The sequence below is a fragment of the Oncorhynchus tshawytscha genome, linkage group LG34 (genome assembly GCF_018296145.1).
Source record: "Oncorhynchus tshawytscha isolate Ot180627B linkage group LG34, Otsh_v2.0, whole genome shotgun sequence".
NCBI lineage: Eukaryota > Metazoa > Chordata > Actinopteri > Salmoniformes > Salmonidae > Oncorhynchus > Oncorhynchus tshawytscha.
In genome coordinates this window covers 3746014-3766413 of record NC_056462.1, presented here as the reverse complement: position 1 = coordinate 3766413, position 20400 = coordinate 3746014, and the positions used below count along the sequence as shown (strand labels likewise).

General features: G+C 41.7%; 1 protein-coding gene across 1 annotated transcript in view; it reads left to right on the top strand.

The window, feature by feature from the left end:
• Positions 1-1153: 1153 nt before the first annotated feature.
• si:dkey-37g12.1 (atrial natriuretic peptide receptor 1) overlaps positions 1154-20400 on the top strand; it is a 29391-nt gene continuing 10144 nt past the window's right edge. The window contains exons 1-20 of the mRNA XM_042311774.1: positions 1154-1461; positions 1901-2091; positions 2307-2428; positions 2578-2667; positions 2789-2934; positions 3056-3186; positions 3314-3460; positions 3582-3736; positions 4216-4351; positions 4884-4981; positions 6562-6700; positions 8632-8710; positions 10079-10175; positions 10963-11061; positions 12980-13057; positions 13229-13333; positions 13438-13591; positions 13678-13812; positions 13902-14091; positions 20041-20184. Coding sequence (XP_042167708.1) covers positions 1905-2091; positions 2307-2428; positions 2578-2667; positions 2789-2934; positions 3056-3186; positions 3314-3460; positions 3582-3736; positions 4216-4351; positions 4884-4981; positions 6562-6700; positions 8632-8710; positions 10079-10175; positions 10963-11061; positions 12980-13057; positions 13229-13333; positions 13438-13591; positions 13678-13812; positions 13902-14091; positions 20041-20184 — 2432 coding nt within the window. The 5' untranslated portion in view covers positions 1154-1461; positions 1901-1904. The remainder of the gene's footprint in view (positions 1462-1900; positions 2092-2306; positions 2429-2577; positions 2668-2788; positions 2935-3055; positions 3187-3313; positions 3461-3581; positions 3737-4215; positions 4352-4883; positions 4982-6561; positions 6701-8631; positions 8711-10078; positions 10176-10962; positions 11062-12979; positions 13058-13228; positions 13334-13437; positions 13592-13677; positions 13813-13901; positions 14092-20040; positions 20185-20400) is intronic.

Genomic DNA, 20400 nt, shown 5'->3' with positions numbered 1-20400 from the left:
TTTTGACGTTTATTAATCCCCCGTTTCTCACTGGAACATCGCCACCATGAATTACATGCACAAAGTCAGAAAGTGCTATCCTGTGTTTTAACATTGACTTCTGAATAATTGCTACGACACTGACTTGGGTCCTGTCCTCAATATAAACATAACTGTTTTTCCTAAGAGGAAGCTACTCTTTTCTTAAACCATCCATCTTCGGGCTGAGCAGATATCATTTGTCTTTATTTGTCATATAGACTGGTGGTGTTGAGTCTATTTGCAGTAGTGATTGGCCTCCTTTGGCTTTCAGCCTGGTTGGAGCTTCAAGCCATTTCCCACGATCCTGTTTTCTCATAGTTCATAGATAAGGGGACTTTTGTCAGTTTTAATCCAATTAAAAAATTACGTTGTTGTTTTATATAAACATTTTGGCTATTTTACTTCCCCAATCCCCTGTAAAATAAGACAAATGAAAACAACCATTCCTAAAAAGGGAATTGTTTGGAACTGCACTTGGAGAAATCTATTACATTCAATTTAAAATCCCAGTTGGGACTGCTACACAGTAGCCCCAAGGAGGAAGTGAACCTGAACAACATAATTTATTAAACATTTAACAATCTCAGGGTTGGGTAGGTAACTTTCTAAATGTAATCCATTACAGTTACTAGTTACCTGGCCAAAATTGTAATCAATTACGTAACCTTTGGATTACCAGAAATTCTGTTACATAATTCGATTACATTCTGTTACTTTTGGATTGCTTTCCACTTTAAAAGGAATTAGAAGAAAAGAAAGATGATCTATTAAACACATTTGGTGTGTCATCATAGTGGTCTCTGATTTATAGTCAGACTCACTCAGGTGGAACAAACTTCAACTTGCACCTTTTTTTCAATTCTGAATTGAATGTCATTGAGAAAACAGATAAGTGTCAAATGTATTTTTTTTTTCAAACCAATAATCATGTCGTTTTTGTAATCAGATTACATGTAACTAATTACTCCCCAATCCTAATTATCATTGACAATGGATATCTACTGAATTCCCATGTATTCGTTCCATGACAACAGGAAGTATTACTACCAATATTAAACAGGCCAGCACTCAAGTGCTTCCATAATTGTCCATGTCAACTGTTTACTTGTGCAGTCGTTAAGTTAAACAAATTCGTGGTGGGTTGTATCTTCCCAGGGTTTAGCGAACATGTTGTAAGATTAATTTGAGAACCACAAGATGTATCATAGGCAATTAGGGAGCATGCTTGTATTCTCTGTCCAGTAGTTGATGCAGTTGCGAGGGATATCTATTTGAATACGTTTCACGGTTGGCATGCTCATCACAACGGAGGCTTTGATATACTACCTAGGCTAACTGATGGACAACAGGTGGTGCTAAATTGTCATTTGCTGTAGTGGGACCTCGGAGAACATAATTTCGAAATATGCCACGTCTTTATAATATTTGACTGAATGCCTGGTAAGTGAATTTCATATTGAAATGTATATTGAACCGTTACAAACCACGTTTGTACTGTCTATGTTTGCATTTTTGTGTGTGTGAATAGGCCTATATTACTTTATTTTGTGTAAGATGTCGAGATTTTTCTAAACAATGTTGAATGTTGCACATTCAACCCCGGGCCATTTACATCGCTACACACAAACAGTCTACATTCAACAGCATTTCTTTTAACGTTTTTCCAAATCTTACACATTTTGGATTCTGAGTAAAACAAAGTGAGTTTGGGAAACATATTACTGTATAATGAGCCTATCATATGCCTTAGCTAACGCATTATCAGAGCACATCCAGACACAAACCATATAGGCTTCACTGAAGGCTTTGTCCTTTTATGGAGCCTCCTCCACAGTGAGTTATTAACTAGGGTCCATACTTCCATTCCTTTATCTCCCAGAGTGATGGCGTTCCTGCTTAGGGCTCTAGTGCTACCTGTCTTCCTGTCCTCGGTGCCCTGGGTGGCAGGGTCAACGTTCACCCTGCTGCTGTCCTTGCCCAACACCTCCATGCCCTTCAGTGTTGGCAGGATCGGGGCGGGCGCCCTCATCGCCATCGACGCCGTGAACCGGAGTCCCGATCTGTTGGCAGGTCAGTACTCAGAGACATTGTATGGTACATATGTGATACATAATATACATAACGCAGATCCGTTGTTTGCTATAACAAATGGACAAGGAAGTTGTATTGTATTGCATGCAACCGCTGTGAGGGGCTGAAGCACACTGAGAAACACTGGCCACGAGGACATCAGAAGTCGTTCTCATTCGATAGCCACTGTAAGCTACTGTGTTGTATGTCCTCAGGTCATTGGCTGGAGCATGAATACGTGGATGATGAGTGCAGCGACGTGAACGGCCCGGGGAAGGTAGTGGAGCTACTGCACAGACGGAACTACAGCGCTTTCATCGGCCCCGCCTGCTCCGACGTAAGGCCCCCCCACCTTCACCGGCGCGAATAAACAAATCACACATCACATTGCGCTAACTTCATTATCTGCGTTTCAAATCAAATTTGATTTGATTTGATTTGATTATCTGCATTTACAATCCAATGATGATAGAACACCCTCTTTAGGTGTGTGCGATCACCGCCAAGCTGGCAGCTTTCTGGAACATTCCCGTGGTCAGTCCCACCTGCGCAGACCAGCAGTTTCTCATCAAAAAGGTCCAATATCACTTTAATATAACTCATATGCCAGTAACTATCTGTAGCTAACTTACATCCCTCAGAATCTGGAGTACACAGTTGCAACATTATCACATGCCATGTTCTGTGGCGGTGACAGGCTTACCCCACTCTTACCAGAGTGTTTGGCCCCTTCACCAAGATGGGCTCGTTCTTTGTGAAGATCTGTGAGAAGTTTGGCTGGAGACGTATAAGCATTATCTACGACCACAGACCTGCCTGGATCATCCCTGCTGAGGGAATCAGGTACGATACGACGCAGCACGATACAATACAATAAATACTCTTCAAATAGACACTGGAATGGGATGTACTTCTACATAGGGAGGAACCCGATGAAATGAGGTTCCACTTCTATTTCTATAAGGTACCAAGCTGAAGTCAGTAACATCACGGTGGCTAAATACCTGGCATTTCAAACACCTCTCGGGCAAGACAACACTCACACAGCCCTCACACAAGCACGTATGCTACAGGAGGTTGCCGAGGTGTCTCGCAGTAAGTTTTCTGTGTTCCAATGTCCACACCAGCATACTATTTACATCGAAGTAATTGGCCATGCGTGCTAACTGGTATGCTAATAGGGTTATTTTAATGTAGCCTATGTTTGTGTCTTGCCCTGTAGTCATAGTGATCTCAGCGCGTGGGGAGGTGGTCAGGGACTTCCTGGTCGAGGCCCACAGGAGAGGCCTCACCACAGGGGACTACGTCTTCTTCTGCTTCGAGCCCTACAGGCTGGAGGAGATGTTTGGCAACTTTGACTGGAAAAGAGGTAGGGCGTGTCCCAATTGGCACCCTACGATACAATACAATACTATTTGGGGACTTTTGGGAATGCTACTGGGATTTTATAACCTCAGGACGAATCAATGAATGGTGTTGATGTGCTGCAGGAGATGTGGATGACTCCGTGGCTAAGCAGGCCTACCAGGCTCTGTTTCTACTCTCTCTGTACAAACCCAACGACCAGAGGTACTGGAACTTCTCCAATGACGTCATCCGCAGATCCAGAGAGGACTTTGGCTATGCCTACGCACCCAACGAAAAGGTGTTCTATGAAACACACACACACACCTGTCGCTTGACCCTGTCTGGAGTGCCAGATGGGGTGGGCTTTGTGCTTTTGGGACTGTTCCATTGCGCCAGGCAAATTGAGCGCAGCTAAAAGATTTGACCGATTTCCAAATATTATTTTGAACCCGGGTCTGGTACTTAGCTACTATGTTTAACTGTATATATACTGTACACTCTTAGAAAAAAAGGGGCAATCTAGAACTTAAAAGAGTTTGAATAACCTAGAACCTTTCCCTTTGAATAACCTTTTTTTGGTTCCAGTTAGAATGATTTTGGGTTCCATGTAGAACCCTTTCTACAGAGCGGTCTACCTGGAACCTGAAAGGTTTCTACCTGGAACCAACATGGGTTTCTCCTATTGGGACAGCCGAAGAATCTTTGGAACCCTTTTTTTCTAAGAGTGTATATACAGGATATGTAACTCTCTATTTCTGACTGTTTGTCCAATGGCAGGTGTCGGTGCTGGCAGCCATAGCCCATGACTCTGTATGGCTGTATGCTCAGGCTCTGAATGAAACCCTGGCGGAACGCGGGGACCCATACGACGGCTTCACCATAACCCGCAAGATGTGGAACCGAACCATCACAGGTCAGCCCTTTTGGATGATTCATTTCACCTGTATGTTATCAGGTAGTTAGGTATAACCTTAATGGTTGCAGTTAAAGGTCATTGATATTATTTACAGATGCTATTTACAAGAGTGATTATATTTCATTTATATAATACAATTATTTCATTTGATTTTTTATGTTTTGCACAGCAGACCCATTGAGGTCAAAATTCCTATTTTTCAAGGGAGACCTGGCCAAGAAGGCAGCTTCATTGCCTCACAGAGAGATGTACAGGTAACTGCAAAAACAAAGAGTAAATGAGGAATACAAAGTATATTGAAAGCAGGCGCTTCAACACAGGAGTTAATTAAGCAGTTTACATCCTATCATGCTTTGGGTCTTGTATAAAAATAAACAGCAGCCCATTAATTTGGCCCAATGCCCTATTAAGACACTATGTTGGTGTTTCCTTTATTTTGGCAGTTACCTGTACATGACGGTGTTTCAAACATGACGACACATGAGGTGTGGATAGCTCATATGTTTGTTTTCTGGACTCTGTCCGTTAGGTATCCAGGGTGACGTTACCATGGACGCCAATGGAGACAGGGAGTCTGCCTATATGATGAAGCACATCCAGGGCGCAGAGAACGACAGGGAGTTCAAAGTGAGACGCTAATACCCTAATCACACTTTCTCTTTATCTCTGTCACTCGCTCTCTTTTCTTTCTATCACTCCAACACTTCCTTTCTGTCTATTTCTATCACTTTGTCACTCTCTGTCTTTCAGTCCTTCTATCTCCAATATCGCACTCTCTGTCTCTCGGTCTCTCTGTCACTCTCTATTTCTCCATCTTTATCTTGCCATACCACTGTCTCGCTGTCTGCCTATTTCCGTATTGAAAAAATAATATAAAACCTCTCTCTCTCTCTCTCTCTCTCTTTTTTGTTGTTGTTGTTGTTTGTTCTCTCTCTCTCTCTCTCTCTCTCTTTTTGTTGTTGTTGTTGTTTCTCTCTCTCTCTCTCTCTCTCTCTCTCTTTTTTTTGTTGTTGTTGTTGTTGTTCTCTCTCTCTCTCTCTCTCTCTCTCTCTCTCTCTCTCTCTCTCTTTTTTTTGTTGTTGTTGTTCTTCTCTCTCTCTCTCTCTCTCTCTCTCTCTCTCCCTCCCTCCCTCCTTTCCAACCCTCTGTTTTCCCCTTATTTTCTGCTAACGTCTACAGTGTTCACATCTGAAGCCACTTTTATCACAGCCTGTCAAAAAGTTTAACACCCATGTTGACACTCTTCTGAACAATTACAGTGCTGATTTAATTCTTTGCCACTGAATTTATTGTCGTTTTACTTTTCAACCTGAATCTATCTCTTCGGCCCACATTTCAGTTGTCTGATTTCAGTGTATTTCTGATCCTGAACACCCAACCAGTGGAACACAGAGTGCAACTCACACACACACACACCTCCTTTCCAACCCTCACACACACCCTTATTTTCACACACACACACACACACACACACACACATCACAAGCCACACACACACACTCTCAGCCTTCTAAAAAGTTTACCTACCTAGGACCAGCTTGGTCATCAGGGCCACTACTAAAAGCTCTGGAGAGTGCAGTCTCTTAATTATCACCTTGAAATGGCTTTGCATATTGGACCTTAAAGTTATTTCAAATGACAGTTATTTATTATAAATGTATTGTGTTGCAACATTGTTCTCTGTTGGCCCCTCGCTGCTGGTTTCAAAACAAAACCAAATGTTATTTTGGTTTCTGTCGAACGTGGTTTCATCCGACCATGCATCTCATCACCTTTCAAGTCTCATGTCTTCTCAGCAAATGAGTGATGTGGCAACAAAATGAGTACATTTAAAAAAAGATCTAAGGGAAATGTAAACCGATCAGCCAGGAGGTTTTGACCTTCACAATAGTGAGAGCATGCATACCGGGAAAACAATAATGATAATTTGAATGCACTGCCTATTGACATACTGACATTGAGTATTACAGTAGATCAGACTTGTATTTTGGATAGCATTTGGATGCTATATTGATTACTATGGCAAGTTAAGATCATGCCAGCATCTACTGGTATGTGACATCCATAGAAAATGACTCGTAAACTTTAACTTCCTGTCCCTCCTTCCTGTGATTGACATCCTTGAAATGGGCTGCATTAAACACACAGCCTTTAATATGCCAAAAATGTTAAGTAATCATAGGTCATGCTATCTTCTCACCTGGTAGGTAATCGCCAATTACTTTGGTACGAATAAGGCTTATGAGCCAGTGGAGGGGGTCCAAGTCTACTGGCCAGGAGGGAGGAAGACTCCACCGAAGGACACACCCCACTTTGGCTTCAAAGATGAGCTCTTCATCAATATCGGTACTGTGTGTTTGTTACACCAATGGACCTTCTCTAGTCTTCTCTAGGCAGTACTCACATGATCATTTTGTGTTGAGTTGATAGCTGACCCTTATCAGACCTGCTTGGGTTAGGTATATACAGTGGGGCAAAAAAGTAAACTTTTGTTATTGACCAAATACGTATTTTCCACCATAATTTGCAAATAAATTCATTAAAAATCCTACAATGTGATTTTTTTTCTCATTTTGTCTGTCATAGTTGAAGTGTACCTATGATGAAAATTACAGGCCTCTCTCATCTTTTTAATTGGGAGAACTTGCACAATTGGTGGCTGACTAAATACTTTTTTTGCCCCACTGTATGACCAAAAATGCAGCTGCTGGTTAAATGTTGTCCCATGCTTTCTGGTAATACTCATTATCAGTCTAATGCAATGATGTAGATATACCCTGAATTGCTGATGATTTGCGAGGCTTTGAAGCCATCGGTCGGCCATACTGGCACGCCCCAGTAGGTACAGTCATCCATAGGAATGAATGGATTTCTACAGTATTTTAATTAAATGTTTCAAGGACAACATGTATATTAGTATTTTGATGTTGAAGTGGGGAAAGTACCATTAGTAATCAAAAATAATAACTTGAAATAAGGAAAATGTTGTATATATGTTTCTATTTTTATGTTTAGCTCACGTAATATAATTTAAAAGTGTGCATTAAGTTGTCTGTAATATAATACATTTGGCAAAAACGAATGCAGACATAAATGCATTTCTATAGCTTACAAAAATATTTGGTGCCAAAATGTGCCAAAATGGAGGCAAAGTGACTTCAACACAACGCCTCCTGTTAGACATCTGGTGTATATATAAACCATTGGTCTCATGATATAAATGTATAATTTATTTAGTCATAATTTATTTCCGATCTTAATTAATTTATCAAAGTACATTCGTTTGATTAGTTCATTTGTTTACTTGATGAAAAACAGCAGGCAGCTGGCATGGTGGTCTGTCCTCTCCAGGCTTGCATGTCCTTATATGTCATGTAAGTATTGTCACTTGACAGCACTTGCAGTGTGTTACCACACCAAATGGGGGGGCCAGAGACCCATATATCCTCTAAAGAACCAGCGAGAATGAGAATTGACTCCCAAAAATAATGACACATTGAATTATTCACTTATGCCTGCTGGACGAAAGGAAATCTTTATTTTATTTTCCACTGAAATATGGACTTCTTTTAATACCGTTTTATGAAAGTCCCCTCAGCTACCTCATAATGGTCTAGCCAGGGTTATGTAACGGGTTGCGTTACAAATGACACCCTATTCCCTACACAGTCCTGGTCAAAAGTGGAACACTGTGAATGGAATGGGGTGCTATTTTGAGAAGTAACCCGGGTTTTAGTCTTCGGTATCAATTGTGTTCTATCTGGAATTCTCTATCTGGATTTGATATGGTCCGAAAATGTTTTCTTTGTCGTTGCTTGCTTTGGCAGACAGGGACTTGTGTGGAAGGGAATGTGTGGAACTTATTGATGTTTGGGCTTTATTATATATAAAATTAGTGTTAAGAAGGGATTAATGTGGGAGAGACGCAAGAATGCAAATGAGAAAGTTTTATTTGACCACCTGTTTATGGAAATAACACTTTTGCGCATTTATTGATAAGTTAATCCCCTTAAAACGATGATAAAGATTCAAATTTGTAATCTAATACATTAGATACACTAAACATTATTGATTTATTTCCCCTTTATTTAATCAGGAGTTTATATTGAGAAAATCAATTTTCCACATGAGTCATGAAAAGCAATACAAATCAATGTTTAATTAAAGGTTTGTTTGAGAACAGTCTATGCTACCACGTATTTCGGGCGTGACTGTTTGGCATTGTTGACCTGTCATCAAAGCTTATGCTACAGTGTACGTGTGTATTTGTGTTGCAGAGAAGAGGTTTGCGATAGCTGTGGGGACCATTGCTGTTTTCCTGGCCACCGGGACACTTATCATATGTCTTCTCTACAGGTACACACACACACACACAGTATTGTCCTTTTTCCATCTAGCGGTAGTCCAGCCGTTGCAAATGTACAACGTGCAGCGCTGTTCCGGTAAGTCATGTGTATAGTCCATAGTGTGGAGCTCTCTCTCGCTTTATCGCTCTCTGTCTCCCATGTAATTAGAGGAGTTTGGCAGCCAACGTAGGGATTCATTTTTGAATATCCCAGCATTATTCAGGAAAGTGGGGAGAGGGCATCATAAGGCTCTCACACAAAAGATGGATTAATGCAGAATGAATCTGTACCCACTTGCTTATCTTTTTCTCGTCATGAACTCACCCAAAGCCCCATGTGTGTGCGTAATTTGTGTAATTCGTGTGTGTGTGTGTTTGTGTGTGTTTGATCCCACTCCAACCTGTGTGTGAGTGAGCATGCAGGAAACTATCATCCTTAGGAATAAGACATTCGCTCCAATGTCTCGGTGGCTCAGCCTCTAGTTTAGCCCACATGACCCTTTCATGTGATACATTTTCCTTTCCAAATTATTACTTTTAAATTAGCGGCGGCAGGGTAGCCTGGTGGTTAGAGCGTTGGACTAGTAACCAAAAGTGTTGCTAGATCGAATCCCCGAGCTGACAAGGTACAAATCTGTCGATCTGCCCATGAAAAAAGGCAGTTAACCCACTGTTCCTAGGCCATCATTGTAAATAACAATTTGTTCTTAACTGACTTGCCTAAAATGGGAACATTTATGCAATAATATGAACGGCGTGGTGATTGCTATTCCTGGGAGGAGGCCTTGATGCCCACGAGCATTAAGAACGATGGTTCAACAACAGTTAATAATGGAGAGAGAGGAAGTAGAGAGAGAGAGAGAATGGTACACTGTACTACTGTGAAGGCCCTATCTGCAACCGACGTGTAGGCATTGTGTTCACGAAACAAGTTATGCCATTGTTTATTATGTAGAGCAAGTTAGTAGATTTGAAATTGTGTGCAAGTCCCATATAATAGGTCTGCAGTATTCTTGCAGACAATAAAATGATCTAAATGCATGAAATAAGAATTGACAATTGTGTTCCCCCACCTGTAAATTAAGGAGATTAAATATATTTGACATTGTGTATAAAAAGCCCGTTGAACAGGTGCCAGTGTTGTGACCCAGGCACAAACACATGCATGTGTGACAGAGTGGAAATTCCAACAGTTGCATATGCACTGCACCCCCATGGCTTTGACATTGCTTGGCACTGTTATATGGGGTTTGCATACAATAGAAAACCTGCACAGTTTCTCAGGAGAAACACAATTCGATGTCGTTGCCCATGTAGTGTCAAGTGCAGTAGGTCATCATGATGTTTTTGACCCAGGAAGTACTTCTCCTGTGACACAGGAAACACATCATCCGGAAGAAGGTGTCTGTGGTCCTATGGAGGGTTAGCCCCGGTGATGTCACCATGATGGGGAACAGCTCATCCTCGGCAGGAAAGGTGAGGCAGGGGAGGAGGGGTTTGAGTCACTGGCAACGTTCCAGGCTGACTACACTGCAGACACTTACCAGATCTCTCATGTCTGGATAGGTGTTTAACGTATCAGCTAGCATCTGATGCCTGACTGCACAGTTGATGACGTTGCATATTATCTTTGGTTGATGCCAAACCCCCCAAAGCCTATATTCCCTACAGTACCACCTTACTCTCCTTTCCCAAAAACTGCAGCGTTACGACCATACTGAAGCAAGCACTTTTTCTATTCCTCTGCTAAATTTTAGCGCATCATTTCATCCTTATACATTTTTCAATGACCATACTACAGTACCTTTACTATTATGAATTGGTACTCAACTTTGTGCACCCTCTCCTCTCAGTTACTGTGCCCTGTTTGGTTGTTTAATGAAAACCACAACTAAGGAGAAATAACAAATGATTCAGTGTAATGACTTTGACAAGGATCAACTAATTAATGCAGGTTTTCCACTAACATATGTCATTTAGCAGATACTTTTATCCAAAGGAACTTACAGCCTTGGATGCATACATTTTAAGTATGGGTGGTCCCAGGAGTTAAACCAGCTGTCCTGGAATTGCAAGCACCATGCTCTACCAACTAACTAAGCTACAGTGGACCACAGAGAAACTCTCTCTCACACTCACACACACACACACACACACACACACACACACACACACACACACACACACACACACACACACACACACACACACACACACACTCATAATAAAGTGCATGATAATGTGGATTGTTGTGTGTTTACAGGTACCGTACCTCAACTCCAAGTCCATCGATGATTCTCTGGAGTCCATCCTGGGAAATATGAAGGACAAACCATCCTCCCACAGAACGGCCGTCTATAAAGTGAGAATTGCTTGTCCTCATTGCTAACCTTTACAATGTTGCATTTAGGGCCTTGAGTTTTTCCTATAAGTGCGAATCAATTTCTTGTCCATATTGGCAACACTTTACTTATACAATGTTGAAATTAGGGCCTTGAATTTTTCTAATAACTTACTTGACTGGAGGAGGAGTGAGAGGTAGAGAGAGGTGAGAGGGGGAATATAATTTGGGCCCAGAGTTTTTCAGGGCTAGGCGTTATTTATATTCCATCTCCACCATGCCTCAGAAGTGGAATAACTACACTACTGGTCAAAAGTTTTAGAACACTTACTCATTCAAGGGTTTTTCTTTATTTTTTACTATTTTCTGCATTGTAGAATAACAGTGAAGACACCAACTATGAAATAACACATATGGAATCATGTAGTAACCAGAAAAGTGTTAAACAAATCAAAATATATTTTACATTTGAGATTCTTCAAATAGCCTCCCTTTGCCTTGATGACAGCTTTGCACACACTAGGCATTCTCTCAACCAGCTTCATGAGGTAGTCACCTTGAATGCATTTCAATTAACAGGTGTGCCTTCTTAAAAGTACATTTTTAGAATTTCTTTCCTTCTTAATGCGTTTGAGCCAATCAGTTTAGTTGTGACAAAGTAGGGAGGTATACAGAATATAGCCCTATTTGGTAAAATACCAAGTCTATATTATGGCAAGAACAGCTCAAATAAGCAAAGAGAAACGATGGTCCATCATTAGTTTAAGACATGAAGGTCAGTCAATATGGAAAATGTCAAGAACTTTGAAGGTTTCTTCAAGTGCAGTCACAAAAACCATCAAGTGCTATGATGAAACTGGCTCTCATGAGGACCACCACAGGAATGGAAGACCCAGAGTTACCTCTGCTGCAGAGGATAAGTTCATTAGAGTTACCAGCCTCAGGAATTTGCAGCCCAAATAAACGCTTCACAGAGTTCAAGTAACAGACACATCTAAACATCAACTGTTCAGGCCTTCGTGGTCGAATTACTGCCAAGAAAACACTTGGTTTGGCGTCCAAAATTGAGATTTTTGGCTCCAACCGCTTTGTGAGATGCGGTGTGGGTGAATTGATGATCGCTGAATGTGTATTTCCCACCGTAAAGAATGGAGGAGGAGGTGTTATGGTGTGGGGTGTTTTGCTGGTGACACTGTCTGTGATTTATTTTGAATTCAAGGCACACTTAACCAACATGGCTAACACAGCAATCTGCAGTCCCAAACCAGATGGGATGGCGTATTATTTGTTTTTCAATAGGACAATGACCCAACACACCTCCAGTCTGTGTAAGGGCTATTTTACCAAGAAGGAGAGTGATGGGGTGCTTCATCAGATGACCTGGCCTCCACTATCACCCAACCTCAACCAAACTGAGATGGTTTGGAATGAGTCGGGCCGCAGAGTGAAGGAAAAGCAGCATTGGTGTGAACTCCTTCAAGACTGTTGGAAAAGCATTCCAGGTGAAGCTGGTTGAGATAATGCGAAGAGTGTGCAAAGCTGTCATCAAGGCAAAGGGTGGCTACTTTGAAGAATCTCAAATATAAATTATATGTTGCTTTGTTTAACACTTTTTTGGTTACAACATGATTCCATATGTGTTATTCCATAGTTTTGATATCTTCACTATTATTCTACACTGTAGAAAATAGTAAAAATAAAGAAAAACCATTGCATGGTAAGTGTTCTAAAACCTTTGACCGGTAGTGTATACTTTGAGACTTTCTATGCAGGTGTCCAAACTCTGACACCTGGTCCCATGAACTGACATCTAATGAAATGATCATGCCGATTAGAAGCCAGGCTGTGCCATTATGTATTTTTCATCATCATCAACATGGGGATTTGGGTTATTTTTAGTCTGCCATTTTGGCTCTGTCGTTCCCCCTGGTGCTTTCAGGAGAACATCTGTTCAGTGCGACTGCTGAATGTGAAGAGTGTGTGTCTGAACAGAGAGCTGCTCACTGAACTGAAGCAGGTGAGGCCCTCCTCATTGTGGTGTTTGTGTCTGTTATCGAGTGTTAGTAGAGAGTGGAGTGCTTAATGTACATGTTATGAATTCTGTAAGTTTATTATTTTGTCATATCTGTTTTATATGGACTCTCTCTCTCTCACACACACACACACACATGTGCGTGCATGTGTGCAGTGTAGGGATTTGAGCCACCCAAACATCTGCAGCGTCATTGGTGCTTGTCTGGAACCTCCACAGTTCTTTCTGCTGACTGAGTACTGTCCTAAAGGGAGCCTGCAGGTAACACACACACACACCACTGCTTTAAATGCACATAACCCTCCCTTCACTGCTTCTTCAATACATCACGAGCATAAAGTCCAATTGCACCTCCCAAACTCCAGGACATTTTGAAGAATGGTTCCATTAAGCTTCACTGGAGCTTCAAGTTCTCCCTGATGCTGGACATTGTCAAGGTACATTTTCTCAAAACTCTCGATTTTTCATGCCGTATGAGTTACATAATGTCTATGGCTGTCTCTATGGGCGTGATACAAGGCAAACAAAACTGAAGTGGAAGTTGATATCAGTGTAATTCCAGTCTGTGGGGGAATTGGTCCTATCAAACTAAAAGGTGTGTCTGCTTCAGGGGATGGACTACTACATGCCCTCCTCTGGCACCCAGAAGGGGGATGTCTACAGTTTTGGCATTATTGTTCAGGAGGTGGTGTACCGCAGGGGCCCTTTCCATATCCCCAACAACAACCTCGAGGCAAGAGGTATGTAGAGAGAGACCCTCATACCTCGCTGCTCTGGGGTGTGTTCTCTCCTCCTCACTGTCTTATTCAACAGTCTCTCTCCCCCCCAGACATAGTGGAGAGGGTCAAGGCCGGGGTGTGTGTGGGGGGCGGAGGTAGCCCCCTCAGGCCCCACACGGACAGGGCAGAGTGTCCAGAGGGTGTGGAGGCTCTGATGGGGGCGTGCTGGAGTGAGAGGCCCAGTGACCAACCAGACTTCTCCTCCCTCAGAGTGACCGTAAAGAGACTCTGCCCCAGCTGGTGAGACACCGCAGTGCACAATCACATATACACTGAGTGTACAGAACATCTTCCTAATATTGAGTTGCACCCCCCTTTGCCCTCAGAAAAGCCTCAATTTGTTGAGGCATGGACTCTACAAAGCGTGGAAAGCGTTCCACAGGGATGCAGGCCAATGTTGACTCCAATGCTTCAAATCAAATCAAATCAAACGTTATGTGCCGAATACAACAGGTGTAGACCTTACAGTGAAATGCTTACTTACCAGCCCTTAACCAACGATGCAGTTTTAAGAAAATGCCTAAAAAATTTAAAGTAGAAAAAGTAAGAGATACAAAAAAATCAATAATTAACCTTTCTAGCGCAGCGGAACCCCTCGACAACATTCCGCTGAAAACGCAGCGCGCGAAATTCAAAAATATTTTTTAGAAGTATGTAACTTTCACACATTAACAAGTCCAATATAGCAAATGAAAGATAAACATCTTGGTAATCTACCCATCATGTCCGATTTCAAAAATGCTTTACAGCTAAAGCACAACATATGATTATGTTAGTTCAGAGCCAAGTCGAAAAAACACAGCCATTTTCCAGCCAAAGATAGGAGTCACAAAAAGCAGAAATATAGATAAAATGAATCACTAACCTTTGATGATCTTCATCAGATGACACTCATAGGACATCATGTTACACAATACATGTATGCTTTGTTCGATAATGTGCATATTTATATCCAAGAATCTCAGTTTACATTGGCGCGTTACGTGCAGTAATGTTATGATTCCAAAACATCCGGTGATTTTGCAGAAATATTCATAATAAACATTGATAAAAGACACAAGTGGTATTCACAGAATTAAAGATAGACTTCTCCTTAATGCAACCGCTGTGTCAGATTTTTTTTAAACTTTACGGAAAAAGCATTATCTGAGAATGGTGCTCAGAACCCAAAACAGCCAGAGGAATATCCCACATTTTGGAATCAACAAATTTAGAAACACCATAAATATTCAATTACCTTTGATGATCTTCATCAGAAGGCACTCCCAGGAATCCCAGTTTGACAATAAATGACTGATTTGTTTCATAAAGTTCCATCATTTATGTCCAAATAGCCACTTGCTGTTAGCGTGTTCAGCCCAGTAATCCAACTTCATGAGGCGCGAGTATTTCGTCCAGACAAAAACTTGAAAGGTTCCGTTACAGTCCTTTAGAAACATGTCAAACGATGTATGGAATCAATCTTTAGGATGTTTTTAACATAAAACATCAATAATGTTCCAACCGGAGAATTCCTTTGTCTTCAGAAAAGCACTGGAACGAGAGGTAACTCTGTCGGAAGCACGCTTCATGAGGCCGAGGCTCTCTGACCAAAGAGGTCTCATGAGTCTATAGTAGAATCAAACCATAAATATGACATATATTAGCATCTGGGGAAGTAGTAGGCCAAGAAAAATGCAGTCCCACTTCCTGGTTGGAGTTCTGTTATTTTTCGTGTTTTCATCCAATACTAATAATAATATAGTTTGGGGCAGAGTAGGAGGCACTCTGTGCACGCTATTCATCCAAAAGTGAAAATGCTGTCCCCCCTATCCAAAAAAAAGGTTAAAGAGCAGGGGGGTGAATAGTCTGGGTAGCCATTTGATCAGCTGTTCACGAGTCTTATGGCTTGGGGGTAGAAGTTGTTTTGAAGCCTCTTGGACCTAGACTTGATGGTCCGGTACCGCTTGCCGTGCAGGTAGCAGAGAGAACAGTCTATGAATAGGATGGCTGGAGTCTTTGACGATTTTTAGGGTCTTCCTCTGACACCGCCTGGTATAGAGGTCCTGGAGGGCAGGAAGCTTGTCCCCGGTCATGTACTGGACCGTACTCACTACCCTCTGTAGTGCCTTGCGGTTGGAGGCCGAGCAATTGCCATGATGCTCCCGATGGTGTAGCTGTAAAATCTTTAGAGGATCTGAGGACCCATGCCAAACTTTTCAGTCTCCTGAGGGGAATAGGTTTTGTCGTGCCCTCTTGTCTTGGTGTGCTTGGACCATGTTAGTCCCACAGTTGTGTTAAGTTGGCTGGATGTCCATTGGGTGGTGGGCCATTCTTGATACACACAGGAAACTGTTGAGCGTGAAAAACCCAGCAGTGTTGCAGTTCTTGACACACTCAAACCAGTGTGCCTGGCACCTACTGTACAACCGTACACCGTTCAAAGGCACTTAAAGCTGCAATATGTAACTTTTTAGGCTACCTGACCAAATTCACATAGAAGTGTTTGTTATAGATCTGTCATTCTCATTTAAAGCAAGTCTAAGAAGCGGTAGATCTATTCTATGTGCACTATGTCTATGCTTCCCGTTCTTAAGTTTAGTTTTTGCGTCTTTTACTTTCGGTTTTATATATCAGGTTAAAACAGCTGAAAATATAATAATACAGTATTTCACAGCAGTTTAGATGGTACAATGATTCTCTACACTATATATACTTGCGTGTTTTGTCACATAAATTGAAATAAGGTGAATTATTTGAATTTTAGCAAACAAGAAATGGCAGAACTATTTCTGCATAGTGCATCTTTAAATCTTTTGTCTTGCCCATTCACCCTCTTAATGGCACACATACACAATCCATGTATCAATTGTCTCAAGGCTTAAAAATCCTTCTTTAACCTGTCTCCTCCCTTTCATCTGCACTGCTTGAAGTGAATTTTACAAGTGGATTCACCTGGTGAGTCTATGTCATGGAATGAGCAGGTCTTCCTAATGTTTTGTACACTGTGTATATCACAGATGTCAGAACAAGAACACAGTGACACAGTATTGTAACAAGATGTTTGAAGATCTTGTCGGTTCAACCCCATCACTCCCGACCGTAAGATGTTTTTTTATTTTTATTGTTGCAGTTCAGTTTGACAACCTGTGTGTTTAGTACCCTGTGCTCTAAATGTTGTAGTGTCAAGGGCAATAAAGGCCCTGTTGGGACTAAAGATCTCTGAGAGGGCCGTTGGCCACGTTACACACAGACTGGGTTCAAATAATATTTGTTTTCTTTCAGACACTTTATCCATGCATGCCTGGCACAATAGAACCAATAAATTTGTCCCAAAATGTTCAACCATGCCCAACTGGCACTGCAGGCAGGCTGAAGCAAACGCTCAACGTATTTGAATAGCAAACCAATACTACTTGAACCCAGGTGATGTACTAGGAAAGAACAATAGAGAGTTGCAGAGTGGCGGAGGCTCCATTATACAGGTTAGGGATAAAACAGGGCAGACTCCTGGGAAAGAGAGAGAGAGAGAGAGAGAGGGACATGCAGTGCAGCACACGCACAACACACACACACACCGTCTCTAGGGACAGGCACTGTCAACATACATCACGACATTAATCCTGCTCAGAGAGGGAGGGAGAGAAAAGGAAAGGAGGAGAAGGTAGCATGGGGAGCAACAGATAAGGAGAGGAGATGTACAGAGGAAATACACACGCATATCCATTTGACAACCAACCAAACTTCCTTTGAGCATCCAACTAATACCCTTTCCTGTAGTGTGTGTGTGTGTGTGCCTGTGCCTATGAGCGCACCTTCATCTGTGCATGTGTGCATGTGCCATTGTCTGTGTTTGTTTGTGTGTGTGTTTCTGAGTTCATACTGTATGTGTGTATGTTTTTGTGTGTGCATGCATGTACAGTGCATTATCCTCTCTAGGGTATGTGGGACGCTAGCGTCCGCATCTGGCCAACATCCAGTGAGGTTGCAGAGCGCCAAATTCAATTATAGAAATGCTCATTGTAAAAATTCAGAAAACAAAACATATTTTACATAGGTTTAAAGACGAACTTCTTGTTAAACCAACCACAGTGTCATATTTATAAAATGCTTTTCGGCGAAAGCATACCTAGCCCAGAACATACCTAGCCCAGAACATAGCCCAGTTGACAAATTATTACAAACAGTAACCAGCCAAGCAGAAGCGTTACAAAACTCAGAAATAGAGATAAAATGAATCCCTTACCTTTGATTATCTTCATATGGTGGCAATCTGAAGACATTAATTTACTCAATAAATGTTCCTTTTGTTCGATGAACTCTTTATATCCAAAAACCTCCGTTTTGTTAGCGCGTATTCTTCAGTAATCCTCAGTCAAAACAATCAGGAAAAAAATCTAAATTTTATCTGTAAAGTTCATAGAAACATGTCAACCGATGTTTATATTCAATCCTCAGGTTTTTAAGCCTAAATTATCTATAATATTTCAACCGGACAATAACTTTGTCAATATAAAAGGTAAACAAGAAATGCACATGCGCCTGAAAAAACTCTGCGTCACGTTAGGGTCCACTCGTTCAGATTGGTCTTACTCTCTCATTTATAAGAATTACAAGCCTGAAACGATTTCTAAAGACTGTTGACATCTAGTGCAAGGCATAGGAACTGCAAATGGAGTCCTAAGTCAATGGATACTGTAATGGCATTGAATAGAAAACTACAAAAACAGAAACAAAACTACTTCCTGAATGGATTTTTCTCAGGTTTTCACCTGCTAAATCAGTTATGTTATACTCACAGACACTATTTTAGCAGTTTTGGAAACGTTAGAGTGTTTTCTATCCAAATCTACCAGTTATATGCATATAATATCTTCTGGGCCCGAGTAGCAGGCCGTTTAATTTGGGCATGCTTTTCATCCAAAATTCCGAATGCTGCCCCCTAACCTAGAGAGGTTAAGAAAGTATTCAGACCCGTTCCCTTTTACTACATTTTGTTACGTTACAGCCTTATTCTAAAATTGATAAAATAAATAAAAATCTCATCAAAATCTCAATCATCACAAACAATAACCCATAATGACAAAGCGAACACAGGTTTTTAGATTTTTGTTGCAAATGTATTTTGCAACAAATGTAAACATGGAAATAAGGTATCTGTTTTTTTTACAAGTATTAAGACCCTTTGCTATGAGATTCAAAATTGAACTCAGGTGCATCCTGTTTCCATTGATCATCTTTGAGATGTTTCTAAAACTTGATTTGGAGTCCACCTGTGGTAAATTCAATTGATTGTACATGATTTGGAAAGGCACACACCTGTTTATATAAGGTCCCACAGTTGACTGCATGTCAGAGCAAAAACCAAGCCATGAAGTCAATGGAATAGTCCATAAAGCTCCGAGACAGGATTGTGTCGAGGCACAGATCTGGAGAAGGGTACCACAAAAATTATGCAGCATTGAAGGTCCCCAAGAACACAGCGGCCTCCATCATTCTTAAATGAAAGAAGTTTTAACCACCAAGACTCTTCCTAGAGCTGGTCACCCGGCCAAACTGAGCAATCGGTGGAAACAAGACTCTATTGTCTGATGAAACCAAGATTGAACTCTTTGGCCTGAATGCCAAGCGTCACGTTTGGAGGAAACCTTGCACCATCCCTAAGGTGAAGCGTGGTGGTGACAGAATCATGCTGTGGGGATTTTCAAAGGCAGGGACTGGGAGACTAGTCAGGACCGGGGGAAAGATTAACGGAGCAAAGTACAGAGAGATCCTTGATGAAAACTTGCTCCAGAGCACTCAGGACCTCAGACTGGGGTGAAAGTTCACCTTCCAACAGGACAATGGCCCTATGTACACAGCCAAGACAACGCAGGAGTGGCTTCATGATGAGTTTGAATGTCCCTGAGTTGCCTAGCCAGAACCCGGACTTGAAACCGATCTAACATCTTTGGAGAGACCTGAAAATAGCTGTTCAGCGACGTTCCCCATCCAACCTATTCTTTATAAATTAGCAAAAATGTCTACAAACCTGTTTTTGCGTTGTCATTATGAGATATTGTGTGTAGATTGGGGGGGGGGGGGATAGGGCTGTAATGTAACAAAATGTGGAAAAAGTCAAGGGGTCTGAATACTTTCCGAATGCACTGTATACGTCTGTGCTGCACAAGTGTGTGTTATTTGCTCATGTAATTGTGTGTCACCCTACAGCGTGGGCGAGAACATTCTGGATGACCTGCTGTCCCGCATGGAGCAGTATGCCACCAACCTGGAGGAGGTGGTCAGCGAGCGCACCGCCCAGCTCCTGGAGGAGAAGAGGAGGGCCGAGGGCCTCCTCACCCAGATGTTGCCACGGTAACACACTCCCACACACACTTGTCTCCTTTCGGTTTCGATGCAGATGAGGAAAGAAGGTTTGTTGATTGTAAGCGAGCAACCTTTAAAAAAAAAATCTTCTGTCTTTATTTCTCTCTTTGTGTCTGTCTTTCTTTTTTTGCTGGCATCATGTCTGCCTCTCCTTTGGCTAGCAGCCTGTCTTGTGGACACCTGGGTGGGGGTGGATGACAACAT